Source organism: Xenopus laevis, chromosome 3L (genome assembly GCF_017654675.1).
Source record: "Xenopus laevis strain J_2021 chromosome 3L, Xenopus_laevis_v10.1, whole genome shotgun sequence".
Taxonomy (NCBI): Eukaryota; Metazoa; Chordata; class Amphibia; order Anura; family Pipidae; genus Xenopus; species Xenopus laevis.
Genome location: NC_054375.1, coordinates 1,322,107 through 1,343,422, shown reverse-complemented (window position 1 = coordinate 1,343,422; position 21,316 = coordinate 1,322,107). Strand labels below are relative to the sequence as shown.

At 43.3% G+C, this 21,316-nt stretch overlaps 1 protein-coding gene across 4 annotated transcripts in view; it reads left to right on the top strand.

The window, feature by feature from the left end:
* Positions 1-291: 291 nt before the first annotated feature.
* The window catches only part of sox5.L (SRY-box 5 L homeolog), a 134,111-nt gene continuing 113,086 nt past the window's right edge, over positions 292-21,316 (top strand). For all 4 annotated transcript variants that reach the window (XM_041585795.1, XM_018251831.2, XM_018251830.2 and 1 more), the window contains exon 1: positions 292-435. In XM_041585795.1, coding sequence (XP_041441729.1) covers positions 410-435 — 26 coding nt within the window. In that variant the 5' untranslated portion in view covers positions 292-409. The remainder of the gene's footprint in view (positions 436-21,316) is intronic.

Genomic DNA, 21,316 nt, shown 5'->3' with positions numbered 1-21,316 from the left:
TGTTACCCCAATTCTGACCCTGAGGTGCCCCCGTATTTCTCAGATTTGGGGGTAACGGTTGCGCAGTCGCTGGATATTTCCCTCTTCTCTCGCGGTTCTTTCCCATTTCAGCTCCCGGTGCTGCGTCAGTCCAAGTCCCGGTGCCTCTCGCTGATTCTCCGCTGTTTCAGATCCGCTCGTTGCTCCGGGAGTGTCGCTGAGAAGCAGGAGAGGCGCGGGCGGCAGTCGCGAGGAATAAGTGACAGTCAGAGAAGCGGCAGGAAGCGGCGGGGGGAGGAGGGAGGGGCGGGGCGTGTTAGTGCGGGTGTCAGTGAGTGTTAGTGAGAGGGAGGGACACGATCAGTCTCCTCTGGATCTGGGACTGGGAAGCGGCTGCAGCGACACAGGGACCCCCGGCTGCTCCCCAGAAATGCTCAGTGAGCCCGAGCTGGACAGGTAAGTCCCCCCTCCCCCCGGGGAAGGAGCTTTGTGCCCCAAACTTTTATCTGATTATTTCTCCCAATACTTTCCCCCCAATTCACTTTCCCTGAAAACTGCTGCCCGACCCCGGGGATTGACTCCAGTAACGGGAATATGAGGAAATCAGAGAGCGGAGCAGATGGGCAGGAAACTGACTCCCTCTGCTCCCGACCCCGCGACCCTCCAACAACAACAACAACATGCGACCCCTCTGTCTTCTACTGACCCTCACCCCTCCACTCACACTCACTCAGTCTGTGAACCCCAACATCCAACTGGGACCCCTTTCACTTTCTTCATGTTCCGTATAGAACTGGCAGTTGTATGGCAGCTCCTACTGGCTCCCAGTCCTGAGCCTTGGCTGCTGGGAGTAGTGAGGGTGCTGGGAGTATTGGAAGTAGTGAGGGTGCTGGGAGTAGTGAGGGTGCTGGGAGTAGTGAGGGTGCTGGGAGTAGTGAGGGTGCTGGGAGTAGTGAGGGTGCTGGGAGTAGTGAGGGTGCAATTGAGGGAAGACTAGTAGCCCAGAGTCGAGTGTCGCTCCCTGACTGTCAGGCAAGTGTTTCTGTTGTTATTGCGACTCCCATTACCCTGTGTCCAAAGGGCAGCGTTGGCAGAGGTCCCGGGAGTTTCATTCTCAGCGTCGGCGAAACTTTGTTTGGTAAAAAGCTGAAAATTTTTTTTTTCTCTTTCCCAGTGGAAATGGAAATTTGTGTTTGAATTTCCCGAGCGCAAAGTCAATATTCCCGAGTCTTGTGCTCAGTGTTGGCTCCGAGATTTGGGGTGAGGGGGGGGGGGAAGCAGGATCCAATCACATGTCCCCGACATGATGCCCAGGAGCTTTTATTCCTCCAGCAAAGAAAATACTCCAACTTTTACTCAATTTTACTTTATTCCCCTCAAAATAACAACTGCACTCAAAGCCTGAATGTCCCCCCAATATAAATGTGCTGCCTGCTGTACTCCCTGTACCCCCTCTACTCCCTGCACCCCCGGTATTCCCTGTACCCCCTGTATTTACTGTACCCCTATATTCCCTGTTCCCCCTATACTCTCTGTACTCCCTAAACCCCCTGTACCCCTGGTATTCCCTGTACCCCCTTTACTGTACCCCTATACTCCCTGTACCCCCTATACTCTCTGTACTCCCTATACCCCCAGTATTCCTTGTACCCTCTGTACTTACTGTACTCTCTGTACTCCCTGTACCCACGGTACCCCCTATACTCCCTGTACCCCATGTACTCCCTGTACCCCCCGGTATTCCCTGTACCCCCTGTACTTACTGTACCCACTGTACCCCATGTTACCTCCTCTACCCTCTATACTCCCTGTACCCCTGGTATTCCCTGTACCCCGTGTACCCCCAGCCTGGCACTGGCCAACAAATTGACATTGCTGAAGCCTCTTGTTTTTGGGGGATTAAATGTGATTATTTTAATGAAATATAAATTGACTCAGTGACTTTATTTGTGACATAAAATCCCGTAAATCCGGAGAAGATGAAATGAGACACATTGTCCCCCCCCCGCAGTCACTAATTGCCCCCCATTCAGCCAATAAGAAGAGGTTGGGGGGTCTCATGGCTTTCTGGGGGGGCTGCCTGGAGACTATAGAGTCACTGCTGTGAGCGACTTCCAGGCTTGTGTCCCTTTATGCAGTTGGTCACTTTCTCACCCTCGGGGGCTTTTATTGGTTTATTGGGGGTAAAAGTCTCAGATTCTGGTGAAACTCAGTAAAGTGACTGATATTTTGGGCCTATTTTCAGTAGAAATGAGTTTTATAGACTTTATTAGTGACTGTTTCACTGCTGGACCTGGGGGGGTAAGTGTCTCCCCTGTTTAACCCCCGCTGGTCTCACCTGTACCCAGAGACGGACTAGAAATCCCCCCCCACCGGCCGGGACTTTCAGTTGTTTAAATTCCCCGAAGTTCATTCACCTCGTCTGTGCCCCCCCCGTAAATCTTATTTCCCTTAACCCCCCCCCCGTTTGTTCATCATTGATCTCGATTTACTCCTCGTACTCATGTGTTTATACTGGGAATATACTGTGATATATATATATATACTGGGAATATACTGATACTTATATATATATATATATACTGGGAATATACTGATACATATATATATATACTGGGAATATACTGATACATATATATATATACTGGGAATATACTGATACTTATATATATATATATATATACTGGGAATATACTGATACATATATATATATACTGGGAATATACTGATACATATATATATATACTGGGAATATACTGATACTTGTATATATATATATATATTTATTTACACTGTATATCAGAAAACTTGGGAATATACTGATATATACATATATACACTGTATAGGAGAACATATATATATATGTGAGGAATTTTGGGGAAGACTGAAACATTGAGGTGACAAATATGAATTTATTCTGAGATGTGACGAGTGGGAAAGTTTCTGTCTCTATTGGATCATTTTATTCCGCCACCAAAACTCGGCCGCGGAGAGTCCGACTATAACTGACTGTATATAGAGACTGTGTGTATATAGATATAGATATATGGGTGGTATATACAGAATGTTCTGTGCTGGACGTGTCACATTCTATCCTAGAATTCAATCTAAATTGTCTGCCATCAACCCCACTGGTGCTGGAAGGGTTAAGCCGAGCTGATGGCACAAAGGGTCTGTTTATTTCTCCAGCACAAATAGACGATGGGTCAGCGCTGGGGGGGGGAGTCTGTAATATTGAGGGGAGACAACAGGACCCCCTGTTGTTTATATGGAATATTTAGAGACAATATAGAAAGAATATATATATATATATAGAGAATATCTATAAGAATATATAGAGCCAATATCTATAGAGAATAGATAGAGAGAATATATTGAGAGAAAATATAGAGTGACTATGTATAGAGAATATATATATATATATAGAGAATATCTATAGAGAATATATAGAGGGAATATATATAGAAAATATGTAGAGAGAAAAAATAGAGGCACTATCTATAGAGAATATATATGTATAGAGAATATCTATAGAGAATTTGTAGAGGGAATATATATAGAGAGAATATATAGAGAATAAATAGAGAGAAAATGTAGAGAGAATAAAGCGGCCGCCTCCGCATTGATTCAGGGGGTTAAAGTTCACAAATGGTCAAGTGTGAACCCTTTTGCCCAACGTGTGCGGCTGTGACTGTGGAAGGGTTGCAGGGAGTTGTAACGTAGGTGCAGCCGCACCCCAAATTCTCCCTTACAAACGTCTTCCCCGTTATTCCCGAAACCCGAAACAGTTTTCTTGTCCCATTATCGTTTCACCTGCGGCCGCTGTCCCCTCTTCCCCCACCTCATCCCCCCCCAATAATCACTAAATATAAAGCCATTTTCTGAAAATCTCGCCTTATTATTATTATTATTATTATTATTATTATTATTATTATTGGAAAGTCTGGGCAAATCGGTGCCTTTCCCGAGTTTCCTGTTCACTTTTGGGAGCGGCTCCTGAATCTTCTGATATTTGGGTGGTCGCTTACCCCCCCCCCATTAACTCCCTGCAACTGTCACATCAATAAAGGACACAATTGGGAGGAAGAGAATTAAACTGAACGTTCCATTTGTATCTGATGATGATGAAGATGAAGTAACATTGAGACATTTAAATGTTCCCCTCACCCCCGGCCCCTGTGAGGTTTATACAATTAATTCTCTGAGCCCCCGCGAGTCGGGATCTTTCCCTTCCGTATTGCGAGTGGATTAGGGAGAGTTTAATAAACACTCGCAACTGTTTAAACCCTGGGCCGTTTCATGTAAAACCCAAACACATCTGCGTCTCTGTCTGTATTTGGCTTCAGCTCCTGCAGATCCTGACGATAAAAACCAGGGGGTTCAACCCTCTTCTTCTCTGCAAATCCCCGCGACCCTTTCCCGTGGGGATTCCGTGGGATCACTAATTACGTTCCTATTAATTCTACAATTTAAGCCCCAGGGTATTAGAGAAATTGCCTCTATATATATATATATATATATATATATATATATATATATATATATACAGTATATATTTATATAAAGAAACTGAAGGGGTTAAATCTTAATTCTATCCTGTAATCGTCACACACCGCTCTTTGCCTCGTCTGCATTATTAGTATTAATATCAGTAATAATGAGTATTTATAGAGCTCCAAGCGCTGTACAACCACATGCCGATAAAGAGCTGACAATCTAAAAGGTATGGGCAGATTTATCAAGGGTCGGGTTTCAAATTTCGAAAACCTTCAAAATTCTAATGTAAAAATCGGAAGTTTTTTTTTTTGGCCGAATAGGTCCGTTTAAGATCGAATTCAAATCCTAATTGGGCAGAGAGTCGATGATTGATTATATACAGGGAATATCATTGCTCTATAGATCTATATATATATATATTATATGAAGAGTGGGATATATAAGATCTATATACAGGTTATGGGATCCATTATGCGGAAACCCATTACCCAGAGAGCCAGTGTATCCAAATAATCCGGAATTTTAAAAATGATTTCCTTTTTTCTGTGTAAAGGTTGAGGGATCCGTTATCCGGAAACCCGTTACCCAGAAAGTTTAGACTCCATAGACTTTATCCAAATAATCCAAATTTTTAAAAAAATGATTTCCTTAATCTGTGTAATAATAAAACAGTCGCTTGTACTTGATCCCAACTAAGATATAATTAATCCTTATTGGAGGCAAAACCAGCCTATTGGGTTTATTTAATATTTACATGATTTTCTAGTAGACTTAAGGTATGAAGATCCAAATTATGGAAAGATCTGTTATCCAGAAAACCCCAGGTCCTGAGCATTCTGGATAACAGGTCCCATATCTGTACTTGATCCCAACTAAGATATAATTAATCCTTATTGGAGGCAAAACCAGCCTATTTAAGGTAGACTTAAGGTATGAATATCCAAATTATGGAAATATCCGTTATCTGGAAAACCCCATGTCCTTAGCATTCTGGATAAGAGGTCCTATACCTGTACCTTGTACTTGATCCCAACTAAGATATAATTAATCCTTATTGGAAGCAAAACCAGCCTATTGGCTTTATTTCATGTTTATATGATTTTCTAGTAGATTTAAGGTGTGAAGATCTAAATTACAGAAAGATCCATTATCCAGAAAACCCCAGGTCCCAAGCATTCAGGATAACAGGTCCCATACCTGTACTTGAGCCCAACATTATTTAATGTTTATATGATTTTCTAGTAGACTTAAGGTATGAAGATCCAAATTATGGAAAGATCCGTTATCCAGAAAATCCCAGATCATGAGCATTCTGGATAACAGGTCCTATACCAACCCCCTTTTATCTGTCAAACCAAAAGATTGAATTATTTAAAGTGACAGATCCATTATAAGCTCAGTTCCGTAAGTTGCGTTTGTTGCTGAGCCGACGAGCGCCCGCAGGTTCCTCAGAAATCAGCACCTTATGTTTTTTTTTTTGGATTCAGCAGCCATAGGCTTGTTAGAGAAGCAGCACCCTCCTCTGTTTGTGGGTGTCCCTGTCCCATTGGCATTTGTTTGTATTCACTTGCAGTGGGTGAGTAATAAATGCCCCCTGTATAGAATATATATATATATATATAGAATATATGGAGCCTGTTGTGTCTGTGACTAAACTGAGCAGTAATTGTGTATCAGGATTTTATTGGCTGCAGTTTTGGGGGTGCAGCACCCATTGGCGTTCCCTCGTGGGGTGCTGTTGTGACTGCGGCCTGGCATGGGAAGGGTGCCTCGCTGATAAAGTGTCAGATCTGTGGGTGCAAAACAAGGAAAGTTCTCAGTTTACATTCAATGGGATTTAAAAGAAAAGAAAAGTGGGGGTGAGGGGTCTGGAATTGGTCCAGTTCTGCTCTATTCACTCTCCCAAACTCCTGCGTGACAGATCAATCATTAGGTAATTAGTCGTGCAATAACAATTTGCTTTTGTTTCCCCGTAATCGCCCGGCCGACGCGCTCCCTCCTCCACTCCATTGGCCGCGATTCTGCGTTTGTGCGTTTTTTTTTTTTTGTGTAAACAAGGGCTGCAGTGATGTTGTGTTGTTATTGGGGCTGTTTATCAGCTGACCGGGGCTTTATTTAAAGGAACGGGGGGTTGTAGAGCGACTTGCACCCCCACTCCAAGGGCATTAGGGGCACAGATTTATCAAGGTTTGAATTGAAAATTTAGATTTCAATTCAGGAAATTATTCCAATTCAATTTAAAAAAATCAGATTTTCGAGATTTATCATACTCTGGCCCTTTAAGAATTCAAATTCAACTTTCCGCCCCCTAATACCTGCCGAATGGCTGTTTGAGTCAATGGGAGACGTCCCGGGATCAATCTGTGAGCTATTTGCAGCCTTCCCGACATTTTTTTTTTCCCGGAGAAAAAACTCGAGTTTTTGGGTCAATTCGGTTATATTAATAAATTCCCATGAGTCGAATTTATGGGAGTTTTTAAAAACTCATGTGAATTAGAAATTCGAGCTTTGATAAATCGAATTCGATTCGAGTTTTTGGGTCAATTCGATTATATTAATAAATTCCAATGAGTCCAATTTATGGGAGTTTTTAAAAACTCATGTGAATTCGAAATTCGACTTTTGATCAATCAAATTCGATTTGAGTTTTTGGGTCAATTCGGTTATATGAATACATTCCGATGGGTCGAATTTAGGGGAGTTTTTAAAAACTCACGTGAATTCGTGATAAATCGAATTAGATTCGAGTTCGGGTCAATTCGATTATATTAATAAATTCAGATGGGTCGAAATTTATGGGAGTTTTTAAAATATCACTTGAATTAGAAATTCCTCCTTTGATAAATCAAATTCGATTCAAGTTTTTGGGTCGATTCGATTACATTAATAAATTTCAATGGGTCGACTATATGGGAGTTTAGGGGAGTTTTTAAAAACTCACGTGAATTAGAAATTCGACCTTTGATAAATCGAATTCGATTCGAGTTTTTGGGTCAATTCGATTATATTAATAAATTCCGATGGGTCGGATTTTGGGGAGTTTTTAAAAACTCGCGTGAATTAGAAATTCGACCTTTGGTCAATCAAATTTTATTCGAGTTTTCCGGTCAATTCGATTATATTAATACATTTCGATGGGTTGACTTTATGGGAGTTTAGGGGAGTTTTTAATAACTCACGTGAATTCGAAATTCGACCTTTGATAAATGTGCCTCTAGGTGTTTGTTAAGGGCAGAGACACACGTGGAGATTTGGGGAAATTTAGTTATTCGTTTAGTCCCCCCATGGAATTTACTTACAGATGTTTTGGGTGCACTCATCCAGGGTGTGATTGGGTGATGTCTAATTAAAGGAATTAAAGGTTGGCGTTCGGTCCACAAGAGCTTACAATCTATTGGAACGGCTGCTGTATAATCCCTGCCATAGAGACTTATTGTGCCCCCCACTGGGAACCTGATTGTGACTGGTGAATGGTATCAGTGCCCGTTAGCTGTGCCAACTGGAGAGTTGGGCATTGGGGCAATTTAACTGTTAAATCCCTTTAGGTGGGCTCCTTGCAGTTGAGGGGGGTTTGGGGTGTTGCTGTGAATGAGAAGAGGTGGGTAAGTGGGTTTCAGTCGGGCATTAGTGGGTTGGTGAGATGTAGAAGGGGTATCAGTGCCAGGGGGTGAAGGTGACTGGGCCATAAAACACCTTCTGCCCATTGGGGCCCCTAGATTGGCTTCTTGTTCTGAGGTCCCACCTGTGTAACATAAAAGGCACCGCTGGGTGTATAATGTGCCAATCTTATAATGTGAGTGAGAGCTGGCACTACTGGGGAAACTGGGCACCAGCAGGAGTAGAACAAACCAAGAAATATCAAGGGGACCCACCTGCTAAACTGGGGATAATGAGTTGCATTTGAGCTTCAATAGAGAGAACCCCAATATCTCCATCTCTGACCCAACAACTCGGCTGCAATAATAAATAAAGGGTTAAATCTGCCCCCCATCCAATGGAAGGAAGAGCCAGTGGGGTTAAAGGGATTTATGTCTGACCAGCGAGTGATTCATTGACAACGAATCCGAGCGGCTGCGTTTTATTGGGCGATTTAGCGGAATCAGCAAGCGGCTAATTAATAGATTCCTTCCATTGATCGGCTAATAATCCCAGGAAATGGTTTATGGAACGTAGTTGAACTGCATCTCTCCTCCTTCAGCTGCTCCGACCAACGGCTGATACAGAAGCAACTTCCATTGTATTTATAGTGGGCGCCACTGTATAGCTGCCCCCCAAATTAGGCCCTTTCCCTTAAATCACAGAGGTACAGCTGCGTTTCTTGATATGAAATGTTTACCCCCCAGTGGAATCATTTTAGGGTACAATGTGCCAGGCTTGGGGGAGAGGAGTAAGATCTGGGCTTCATTGAGGGTTCAGGGGTGCTGGATTCCTTTAAGGGGAGTTGGATTGTCCAAAAATTGGACTTGTTATTGGGTATTGGTGGCAATTTATGATTAACAGAAGTGTTGGCAGCTGATTGGCCCGTGAATGTGGCCCTACCAGTATGGGGCAAGTTGGCAGATCCTGCCAGGCCAGAGCCAGTGGGGCATTAATGGGGCCCTTTCCCAACAGGTCTCATTTCTATTTGGCACCAGGTGTCGGGGGATCCCCTCGTTTGGTGACGTCCCTTAGTACCGTATATACTCGAGTATAAGCCTAATTCTACCTCCAAAAACTGGGAAAGCTTATTGACTCGAGTATAAGCCTAGGGTGAGAAGTGCAGCAGCTTCTGGTAAGTTTCAATCAAAAATTGAGGGTTTCTGAGGTGCCGGCGTCTCGTTTTTGGATGCCGGCGACCATTCTTGGACGCCGGCAAATATTCTTGGAGACTATTCTTAGGCGCCGGCGACCGTTTTTGCGCTTGACCCGAGTATAAGCCGAAGTAGAGTTTTTCAGCATATATTGGGGGCTGAAAAACTCGGCTTATACTCGAGTATATACGGTATGTTATTGTGTGTGCCCAGATTTAGGGTAAATTGATTGTCAGCTCTTTGGGTGCAGGGTCATGTGACTGTGAACGATCAGGTGTTTGAGAGTAACAAATAATCTTGTGTCTTTGCCGTGGCTCCAACGTGGGGCCCTTTAAGTGTCGCCGAGAGCTGTGTGCGCCCCATTAGGGTGACGTGGCCCCGGCTGATACTTTTCGGTGAAACGGGGATCCATTCCTAATCCGACTCTTCACTAGTGATGGGCGAATAACTTGGCCTTGCGCGAATTTCAGTGTGTCGCCGCTGGTGAAGAAATTCGCACATTTCCTATGAAAATTCGCTGGGGTCAAATAATTTTGGACAACACTATTCGAACGCCCATTGACTTTAACGCCTTTACGGACGTGCGTCCAAAATGAATGCGGGTGTCAATTTTCGAGTTTTTTGCTTGAATTTTTCCGTTGTTTTAAGTGACCCCTTAAAACAGGCAGTTGGGAGATGTAGTACTTGTTTACTATGCGGTGCCCCTTAGGTGAGTTGATTTCAACTTGTAGCCTTACAACAGGGAGCCAGGGAATCCAGAGCAGCCCATACAGAAGTTCAGAAAGTCGCCCAAACGCCTCAAACTTTTCATTTCTCAATATTGTAACAATAAAAAAGGAAAGTTTTAAAGTGAAATAATGAAGTGAGACATATGGCGATATTCGAGTTGGCGCGTGGGCTGACAATTAGCCGCAGCGAGACGCACAGACCGCCCTCTCTCTCGCAGCCCTGGGGGAACTTTGCCTTCCCATCCCCCGAATATGTCACAGGAATGGAAGCGTCTGGGAACTTGCTCGCTAAGGGTTAATCCCGTTGCTTTTCCTAAACTTCTGTGTCTGCGACTCTGCGCCACTCGCAGGATAAAAGCCCAAACCTCCATTGTCTCACAGTCGAGCAACTGTCACAATATTCTCATTCCCCCCGTCTCCCCATAAACCACTTGTACTTCATGTTGTGAGAAGTGTCAGCTCCTTCTCCTCTCTGTGTATTAATCCCTCTGCCCCCAATTCCCTAGGGAAACAGAAAATGGGTTTGGGCCACAGAGAAATATTATTCTGCTCTTTATTATTATTATTATTGTTTTATATTTATATAATGTGACCTATTCTGCATTATCTTCTATATTCCTCTGCTCCTCATTATCCCACTGTTACTATAGGCACCATCTCTCCCTACTATACCTGCTATCCCACAGTCACACTCCCTTCCCAGAGACTATTATCCACTGTTACTATAGACACCATCTCTCCCTACTATACCTGCTATCCCACAGTCACACTCCCTTCCCAGAGACTATTATCCACTGTTACTATAGACACATCTCTCCCTACTATACCTGCTATCCCACAGTCACACTCCCTTCCCAGAGACTATTATCCACTGTTACTATAGGCACCATCTCTCCCTACTATACCTGTTATCCCACAGTCACACTCCCTTCCCAGAGACTATTATCCACTGTTACTATAGGCACCATCTCTCCCTACTATACCTGCTATCCCACAGTCACACTCCCTTCCCAGAGACTATTATCCACTGTTACTATAGGCACCATCTCTCCCTACTATACCTGCTATCCCACAGTCACACTCCCTTCCCAGAGACTATTATCCACTGTTACTATAGACACATCTCTCCCTACTATACCTCCTATCCCTCAGTCACACTCCCTTCCCAGAGACTATTATCCACTGTTACTATAGACACCATCTCTCCCTACTATACCTGCTATCCCACAGTCACACTCCCTTCCCAGAGACTATTATCCCTCTGTTACTATAGGCACCATCTCTCCCTACTATACCTGCTATCCCACAGTCACACTCCCTTCCCAGAGACTATTATCCACTGTTACTATAGGCACCATCTCTCCCTACTATACCTGCTATCCCACAGTCACACTCCCTTCCCAGAGACTATTATCCACTGTTACTATAGACACATCTCTCCCTACTATACCTGCTATCCCACAGTCACACTCCCTTCCCAGAGACTATTATCCACTGTTACTATAGACACCATCTCTCCCTACTATACCTGCTATCCCACAGTCACACTCCCTTCCCAGAGACTATTATCCACAGTTACTATAGACACCATCTCTCCCTACTATACCTGCTATCCCACAGTCACACTCCCTTCCCAGAGACTATTATCCACTGTTACTATAGGCACCATCTCTCCCTACTATACCTGCTATCCCACAGTCACACTCCCTTCCCAGAGACTATTATCCACTGTTACTATAGGCACCATCTCTCCCTACTATACCTGTTATCCCACAGTCACACTCCCTTCCCAGAGACTATTATCCACTGTTACTATAGGCACCATCTCTCCCTACTATACCTGCTATCCCACAGTCACACTCCCTTCCCAGAGACTATTATCCACTGTTACTATAGACACATCTCTCCCTACTATACCTGCTATCCCACAGTCACACTCCCTTCCCAGAGACTATTATCCACTGTTACTATAGACACCATCTCTCCCTACTATACCTGCTATCCCACAGTCACACTCCCTTCCCAGAGACTATTATCCACTGTTACTATAGACACCATCTCTCCCTACTATACCTGCTATCCCACAGTCACACTCCCTTCCCAGAGACTATTATCCACTGTTACTATAGGCACCATCTCTCCCTACTATACCTGCTATCCCACAGTCACACTCCCTTCCCAGAGACTATTATCCACTGTTACTATAGACACATCTCTCCCTACTATACCTGCTATCCCACAGTCACACTCCCTTCCCAGAGACTATTATCCACTGTTACTATAGACACCATCTCTCCCTACTATACCTGCTATCCCACAGTCACACTCCCTTCCCAGAGACTATTATCCACTGTTACTATAGACACCATCTCTCCCTACTATACCTGCTATCCCACAGTCACACTCCCTTCCCAGAGACTATTATCCACTGTTACTATAGACACCATCTCTCCCTACTATACCTGCTATCCCACAGTCACACTCCCTTCCCAGAGACTATTATCCACTGTTACTATAGGCACCATCTCTCCCTACTATACCTGCTATCCCACAGTCACACTCCCTTCCCAGAGACTATTATCCACTGTTACTATAGGCACCATCTCTCCCTACTATACCTGTTATCCCACAGTCACACTCCCTTCCCAGAGACTATTATCCACTGTTACTATAGGCACCATCTCTCCCTACTATACCTGCTATCCCACAGTCACACTCCCTTCCCAGAGACTATTATCCACTGTTACTATAGGCACCATCTCTCCCTACTATACCTGCTATCCCACAGTCACACTCCCTTCCCAGAGACTATTATCCACTGTTACTATAGACACATCTCTCCCTACTATACCTCCTATCCCTCAGTCACACTCCCTTCCCAGAGACTATTATCCACTGTTACTATAGACACCATCTCTCCCTACTATACCTGCTATCCCACAGTCACACTCCCTTCCCAGAGGACTATTATCCCTCTGTTACTATAGGCACCATCTCTCCCTACTATACCTGCTATCCCACAGTCACACTCCCTTCCCAGAGACTATTATCCACTGTTACTATAGGCACCATCTCTCCCTACTATACCTGCTATCCCACAGTCACACTCCCTTCCCAGAGGACTATTATCCACTGTTACTATAGACACATCTCTCCCTACTATACCTGCTATCCCACAGTCACACTCCCTTCCCAGAGACTATTATCCACTGTTACTATAGACACCATCTCTCCCTACTATACCTGCTATCCCACAGTCACACTCCCTTCCCAGAGACTATTATCCACAGTTACTATAGACACCATCTCTCCCTACTATACCTGCTATCCCACAGTCACACTCCCTTCCCAGAGACTATTATCCACTGTTACTATAGGCACCATCTCTCCCTACTAATACCTGCTATCCCACAGTCACACTCCCTTCCCAGAGGACTATTATCCACTGTTACTATAGCACCATCTCTCCCTACTATACCTGTTATCCCACAGTCACACTCCCTTCCCAGAGACTATTATCCACTGTTACTATAGACACCATCTCTCCCTACTATACCTGCTATCCCACAGTCACACTCCCTTCCCAGAGACTATTATCCACTGTTACTATAGACACCATCTCTCCCTACTATACCTGCTATCCCACAGTCACACTCCCTTCCCAGAGACTATTATCCACTGTTACTATAGGCACCATCTCTCCCTACTATACCTGCTATCCCACAGTCACACTCCCTTCCCAGAGACTATTATCCACTGTTACTATAGACACCATCTCTCCCTACTATACCTGCTATCCCACAGTCACACTCCCTTCCCAGAGACTATTATCCACTGTTACTATAGACACCATCTCTCCCTACTATACCTGCTATCCCACAGTCACACTCCCTTCCCAGAGACTATTATCCACTGTTACTATAGACACCATCTCTCCCTACTATACCTGCTATCCCACAGTCACACTCCCTTCCCAGAGACTATTATCCACTGTTACTATAGACACCATCTCTCCCTACTATACCTGCTATCCCACAGTCACACTCCCTTCCCAGAGACTATTATCCACTGTTACTATAGGCACCATCTCTCCCTACTATACCTGCTATCCCACAGTCACACTCCCTTCCCAGAGACTATTATCCACTGTTACTATAGACACATCTCTCCCTACTATACCTGCTATCCCACAGTCACACTCCCTTCCCAGAGACTATTATCCACTGTTACTATAGACACCATCTCTCCCTACTATACCTGCTATCCCACAGTCACACTCCCTTCCCAGAGACTATTATCCACAGTTACTATAGACACCATCTCTCCCTACTATACCTGCTATCCCACAGTCACACTCCCTTCCCAGAGACTATTATCCACTGTTACTATAGGCACCATCTCTCCCTACTATACCTGCTATCCCACAGTCACACTCCCTTCCCAGAGACTATTATCCACTGTTACTATAGCACCATCTCTCCCTACTATACCTGTTATCCCACAGTCACACTCCCTTCCCAGAGACTATTATCCACTGTTTACTATAGGCACCATCTCTCCCTACTATACCTGCTATCCCACAGTCACACTCCCTTCCCAGAGACTATTATCCACTGTTACTATAGACACATCTCTCCCTACTATACCTGCTATCCCACAGTCACACTCCCTTCCCAGAGACTATTATCCACTGTTACTATAGACACCATCCTCTCCCTACTATACCTGCTATCCCCACAGTCACACTCCCTTCCCAGAGACTATTATCCACTGTTACTATAGGACACCATCTCTCCCTACTATACCTGCTATCCACAGTCACACTCCTTTCCCAGAGACTATTATCCACTGTTACTATAGGCACCATCTCTCCCTACTATACCTGCTATCCCAACAGTCACACTCCCTTCCCAGAGACTATTATCCACTGTTACTATAGACACATCTCTCCCTACTATACCTGCTATCCCACAGTCACACTCCCTTCCCAGAGACTATTATCCACTGTACTATAGACACCATCTCTCCCTACTATACCTGCTATCCCACAGTCACACTCCCTTCCCAGAGACTATTATCCACTGTTACTATAGACACCATCTCTCCCTACTATACCTGCTATCCCACAGTCACACTCCCTTCCCAGAGACTATTATCCACTGTTACTATAGACACCATCTCTCCCTACTATACCTGCTATCCCACAGTCACACTCCCTTCCCAGAGACTATTATCCACTGTTACTATAGGCACCATCTCTCCCTACTATACCTGCTATCCCACAGTCACACTCCCTTCCCAGAGACTATTATCCACTGTTACTATAGGCACATCTCTCCCTACTATACCTGCTATCCCACAGTCACACTCCCTTCCCAGAGACTATTATCCACTGTTACTATAGGCACCATCTCTCCCTACTATACCTGCTATCCACAGTCACACTCCCTTCCCAGAGACTATTATCCACTGTTACTATAGACACCATCTCTCCCTACTATACCTGCTATCCCACAGTCACACTCCCTTCCCAGAGACTATTATCCACTGTTACTATAGACACATCTCTCCCTACTATACCTGCTATCCCACAGTCACACTCCCTTCCCAGAGGACTATTATCCACTGTTACTATAGACACCATCTCTCCCTACTATACCTGCCTATCCCACAGTCACACTCCTTCCCAGAGACTATTATCCACTGTTACTATAGACACCATCTCTCCCTACTATACTGCTATCCCACAGTCACACTCCCTTCCCAGAGACTATTATCCACTGTTACTATAGGCACCATCTCTCCCTACTATACCTGCTATCCCACAGTCACACTCCCTTCCCAGAGACTATTATCCACTGTTACTATAGACACCATCTCTCCCTACTATACCTGCTATCCCACAGTCACACTCCCTTCCCAGAGACTATTATCCACTGTTACTATAGGCACCATCTCTCCCTACTATACCTGCTATCCCACAGTCACACTCCCTTCCCAGAGACAATTATCCATTGTTACTATAGGCACCATCTCTCCCTACTATACCTGCTATCCCACAGTCACACTCCCTTCCCAGAGACTATTATCCACTGTTACTATAGACACCATCTCTCCCTACTATACCTGCTATCTCACAGTCACACTCCCTTCCCTGAGGCCACAGCTGCTGTTACTACAGGTTGTAGCTAATTATCTTTCTTCCTTTTTCTTAGCTACATCTGTTGTACTTGAGGGCCCCTGGTTAAGTGGAGCCTATGAGTGTCTCCTCAGTTTGGGCCCCTATGTGTGACTTAGTTAGAGAGTTGTGGTTTTGCAGTAGAGAGGTGCAAGTGACAGCTCGTCAGATAAATTAGAGTGCAAGCACAGGGAGACTATTGTGACAGGAGAGGAGTCTGGGTAGGATGCCGTGTGCCCAGAACATATGGGTTCCATTTGCTGCGTCGGAGGGGCCGGGGGTCTGTAACATAAATAATACACAATGTTACTTTTGTTAAGGGAGTTGTTCCGAGAGACTTAACGTGAGTGATGGTTGGGGGGGGGGGGTCCCAGACTGTCGGCTGCAGTTGATACAAAGTGATTCTCTTATTATTCACTCGGGTCACACGTCACCAGGTGGGGGTACAAAATGTGGGTCTTCTCACTCCAGACTTGTTGGTCCATAAGGGAAGGTGCCCCCCTGTATCACTGTATTGGGGTACAGTCTGCTCTGGACTTTCACTGCTTTCATTTCTTCCTCCTGTTTGTGGACAATGTGTTTAATAAAAGTTGAAACTACTCCCCCACCCCCCCATTAGAATGGAATTAATGTCGACTCAATGGGGCGGAGGTGGGGGGGGGGTCCATCTCTTGCACCCCTCAAATAAAGGCGCTTTTTTCATGTTTTAGAGGTGGTCGCAGACCCCAAGAGGGTCTTTCACTCACAACGAGGAAACTTCGAGACACCGAGGGGCCTATTTATCAAGGGTCGAATTTCAAATTGAAAAAACTTCAAAATACGAATTCAAAAAGACCAACCGAAATTAAGTTGAAGTTTATTTCCATCGGATAGGTCCGTATTTGGCTGAATTTGAATCTTATGAATTGAATTTGATTGAATTCAATTCAAAGTTTTTCCCCCAAAAAAACCTTTCGTTTTTCAAAGTCCACCAATTGACTACGAATAGGTTTCCAGGAGGTCCCCCATAGGCTAAAACAGCAATTCGCCAGTTTTTAGATGGCGAATGTTCAAAGTCGAATTTTTAAAGAGATAGTACATGATACATTTCGATATTCGAATTATGAAATCTTTTCAAATTTCAAATCAAATTTGGACTATTCCCTAGTCAAAGTACACAACAAATAAATTTGAATTTTTTTCATTCGAAAATTCACCTCGACCCTTGATAAATCTGCCCCTAAGTGACTTCCCCTTGAGTCTCCAATAAGGGAAATATTTCCCCAAATTAATATCTGTAACTGCAAAAAAAAACTGGGCGACGTCCGTTCAATTCTCCTTAGTAGAAAAGACGGGGGGTGAAGCTTAAATAAAGTCGTTTTTATGCGTCTTCAATATGAAGGTTTTTGGAATGATTTTCATAAAAGATGAATAAAAACTATAGAATTCTGATTTTGGGGGAGTTTGTCGGAGACGTTGGCCAATGGTGCGGTAATTGGTGCTTGTTCGGACCCCCGACTGAGGTCGACCCAAACAAATTGTCCCACGATGTTGTGGTCAGTGTCAAAATATTTTCTTTTGGGTCTTTAAAAAAAATAAAACGAATGTTTTTGGAAGGAGTTTTGGCTTCTTGATTTAAAAGGGTTAGTTCTCCTTTATGTTATAGACTGGCCAATTCCAAGCAACTTTCCAATTGGTCTTGACTACACATTTCTTGTAATTGCTCATTTTTATGACTCATTTTTCTCCTATTCATATTCCAGTCTCTTATTCATATCAATGCATGGTTGCTAGGGGAATTGGGACCCTAGCAACCCGACAGCTGAAACTACAAACTAACCCTAAATAAGTCAAAAACCACAAATAATAAAAAAATAAAGACCAATTGCAAATGGTCTCAGAATATCCCTCTCTATATCATACTGACAGTTAATTTAAAGGGGAACAACCCCTTTAATAGTTTACATCTTACGCTCCCCTCCCCCAATTCACATTTAGAAATTAAAAAGGAAAATGTACCTGGTCCTTAATCAGAGAGCCCAATAGGAATAGAGGTCTGACATTTGGCAGGTTTTGATTGGTTCGTCTTTGGATGGCTGGTTATTATTAGAAGATTTTAATTTGCCTTTTAATCAGTTTGAATGTTTTTGGTGCAAATCCCAAACTGCCAGTTTATTTCATTGCACAATTTACAGGATATTTTTTGTCGGTGATTTTACGAGAAATCCTAAACACAAATGTAATTAGCGGCGGTTATTTGCCGCAGTCGCGGCGTTTCTATGTAAGTGAGGCTGGCGGGAATCTCACGTATAAGAATAATCACATCGTCTGTGGGGGAATCTAACGCGGCGAATCGGGTGTCAGTTACGTTCCCAGGACGCCCCCTTGCCCGGTGCCCATATGTTGAGCTATTTATAAAGTGCGTCACTTCGAGGGAAAACATGATTCTTCCCCAGTTTGCTTGTTTGTCACCAATTATACTAATTAGAGTGTAAGCTGTGCAGGTCAGGGTTCTGCTCTCCTTATGCCACTTATTTATAGCAGTTTTCCCTACTTAATCCACATTACCCTCTGCTGCAACGTGATGATCATATTGTGGCAATTTCTCAACCTTCATTTCTTCTGATTTCTCGTCATATTTCTCCCACACTCGTTACTCTCTTATTCTCCCCATCTCTCTCCCTCTTCTTCACTCTCTCCTACCTGCCCTTCTTCTCTCTCTCCCTTCTCTTTTCCATCTCTTATTCCCACTAACTCCCCTTTTCTAACTCTTCTCTTTCATATTTCACTTCTTCTTTCTCTCCACTTTTCCTTTACTTCTCTCTCTTTCTCAGTCATCTGTCATTCTCCAGGACTTCTCGCTTCTTCTCTTCTTCTCAAAGTCCTCTGTCCTTCTCTTTTCTCTCTTTCTCTATTAGAAGGTTCTTCTCTGTCTCCCCCAGACTTTTCTCACTTCTCTGTTTTATTCTCACGTCCTTCTTTCCCCTATCTCTGTCCCTTTTTCTTTCTCCCCAGTTCTTTTCTTGGTCCTCCTTTCACTATTTCTCTCTCCTCCTTTTGTATTTTTCTTCCTTTCTGTTCTTTCTTTTTATCTCTCTCTTCTACACTCTGTCCTCTTGCCTTTTTTTATCTCTCCATTTTCTTTTCCATCTCTTTATTCTCACTTTCTCCTTCTTTTTAATACTTCATTCCTCCAATTCTTCTCTGTCTCCCTCACTTCTTTTTTCTTTCCAAATTCCCTTTACTTCTCTTTCTTTCTCATCTGTCATTCTCCAGGACTTCTCATTTTCTTTTCTTCTCAAAGTCCTCTGTCCTCCTCTTTCTCTCAATTTCTCTATTAAAGGGGTTTTCTCTTCCCCCCTTACTTTTCTCCCTTCTCTGTTTTATTCTCTCTTCCTTCTTTCTCCCATCTTTGTCCCCCTTTCTTTCTCCCCAGTTCTACCTTTCTCAGTTCCTCTTTCACTTTTTCTCTCTCCTCCTTTTTTAATTCTTTTTTATTATCTCTCCATCTCTCTCTCTCTCTCTCCTGACTTCTTTCTTTCCCGTTCTCTGTCTAAATATGTTTGTCTTTTCTCTTCACACTTTCCCCTTCTTCTCTCTCTTGTTTCTTCCCATCATCTCTCTCTCCACTATCTTCACTCTTTCTCCAACTCAGTCTCTTCCTTTCCCTTTCTCTGTCTCAATATGTCTGTCTTTCCTCTTCACACTCTCCCCTTCTCCCTCTCTGTTTTCTTTCCATCTTCTCTCTCTCTGGTTTCTTCCCATCGTCTCTCTCTCTCTCTGGTTTCTTCCCATCATCTCTCTCTCTCTGGTTTCTTCCCAACGTCTCTCTCTCTCCACTATCTTCACTCTTTCTCCAACTCAGTCTGTTCCTTTCCCGTTCTCTGTCTAAATATGTCTGTCTTTCCTCTTCACACTCTCCGCTTCTCCCTCTCTGTTTTTTCCCCCCATCTTCTCTCTCTTATTTCTTTCCATTGTCTCTTTCTCTCTGGTTTCTTCCCATCGTCTCTCTCTCGCTCTCTCTGGTTTCTTCCCATCTCTCTCTCCATTATCTTCACTCTTTCTCCCTCTCTTTAACATGAGTTCTTCTCCCATTGAGTTTTGCTGTTGCGACTTCGGAGCTGAATGTAACAAACCAGAAAGGCAAATCCAGGCAAAATAGCGAGTGCCGTTTACACATCAAAGTTTTCGTTTCAACTTCCATCAAACACGAAACATTTTTTATTTCCGAAAGTCCCAAAAGAAAGAAGCGCCGCTCGCTTGTCACTGGTTTCTGATTTAGAAGGAAATCTGTCGCCGTTTCTCGGAGCTTTGAAAGAGATTCCTTGTTCCCAATAAATCCCAAGATTTTAGTTTTCTATTAAAAGAGTCTGACGAATGTCTGAGTGGCCAGTGAATTCCATTCGGAAAATTACGCTGAACTTCAAATATTGTGATTGATAAATCTGTTATAGAAACTCACATTTTTTTATTTTTATTATCATTATTATTATTATTATGGTTATTATGCAAAACGATATTTCTGCAGAAGCCGAGAGGGAGAATATCGTCTTTCCGTACGAGGGAATCTGCTTGTGGTTTCGGAGGTTTTATTAACGTTAATTAAATCATGAAAATGACATTCTGTTAATTTGAAAACCAAACACAGTTTGAAGGGATTTTTTTTTTTCTTTTCTTCCCAGACAACTGGTTTTTAAGTGGAAACATTTCATCCTGTTTCTAATGAACGGAATTCGCTGTTTGTCTGGGAAAGAGGGAGAATTTGTTCTGAGATTTTTCTATAAATTATATTTGTTTTCATTTTATGTTATTTAATTCTCTTTTTATATGTGTGTGTATTATATTGGTGGAGATAAAGGAAAAATATTGAAAACTCATTTTCACCTTCAATTGATTTGAGCGTCGCCTTCGATTCCGTCTGAATTGATTCGCAAATCTCAATTGCCGGCTGCTTTATTTCTCACCACTAAATGTCATTTTTTTTTTCAATCCTTAATTTGTTCAATATATTTGAAGTCTGAATTTATGAACATGATCTCATTGAAATAGGTAAAAAAAAAAAAAAATGAAATAGGGGGATGAAATTTCTTTTAAATTTTCATTTTAATTTCCTTTGCTTTCTCAAGAAGAGAAAAACTATTGTTAAATATTGAAGATATACGGG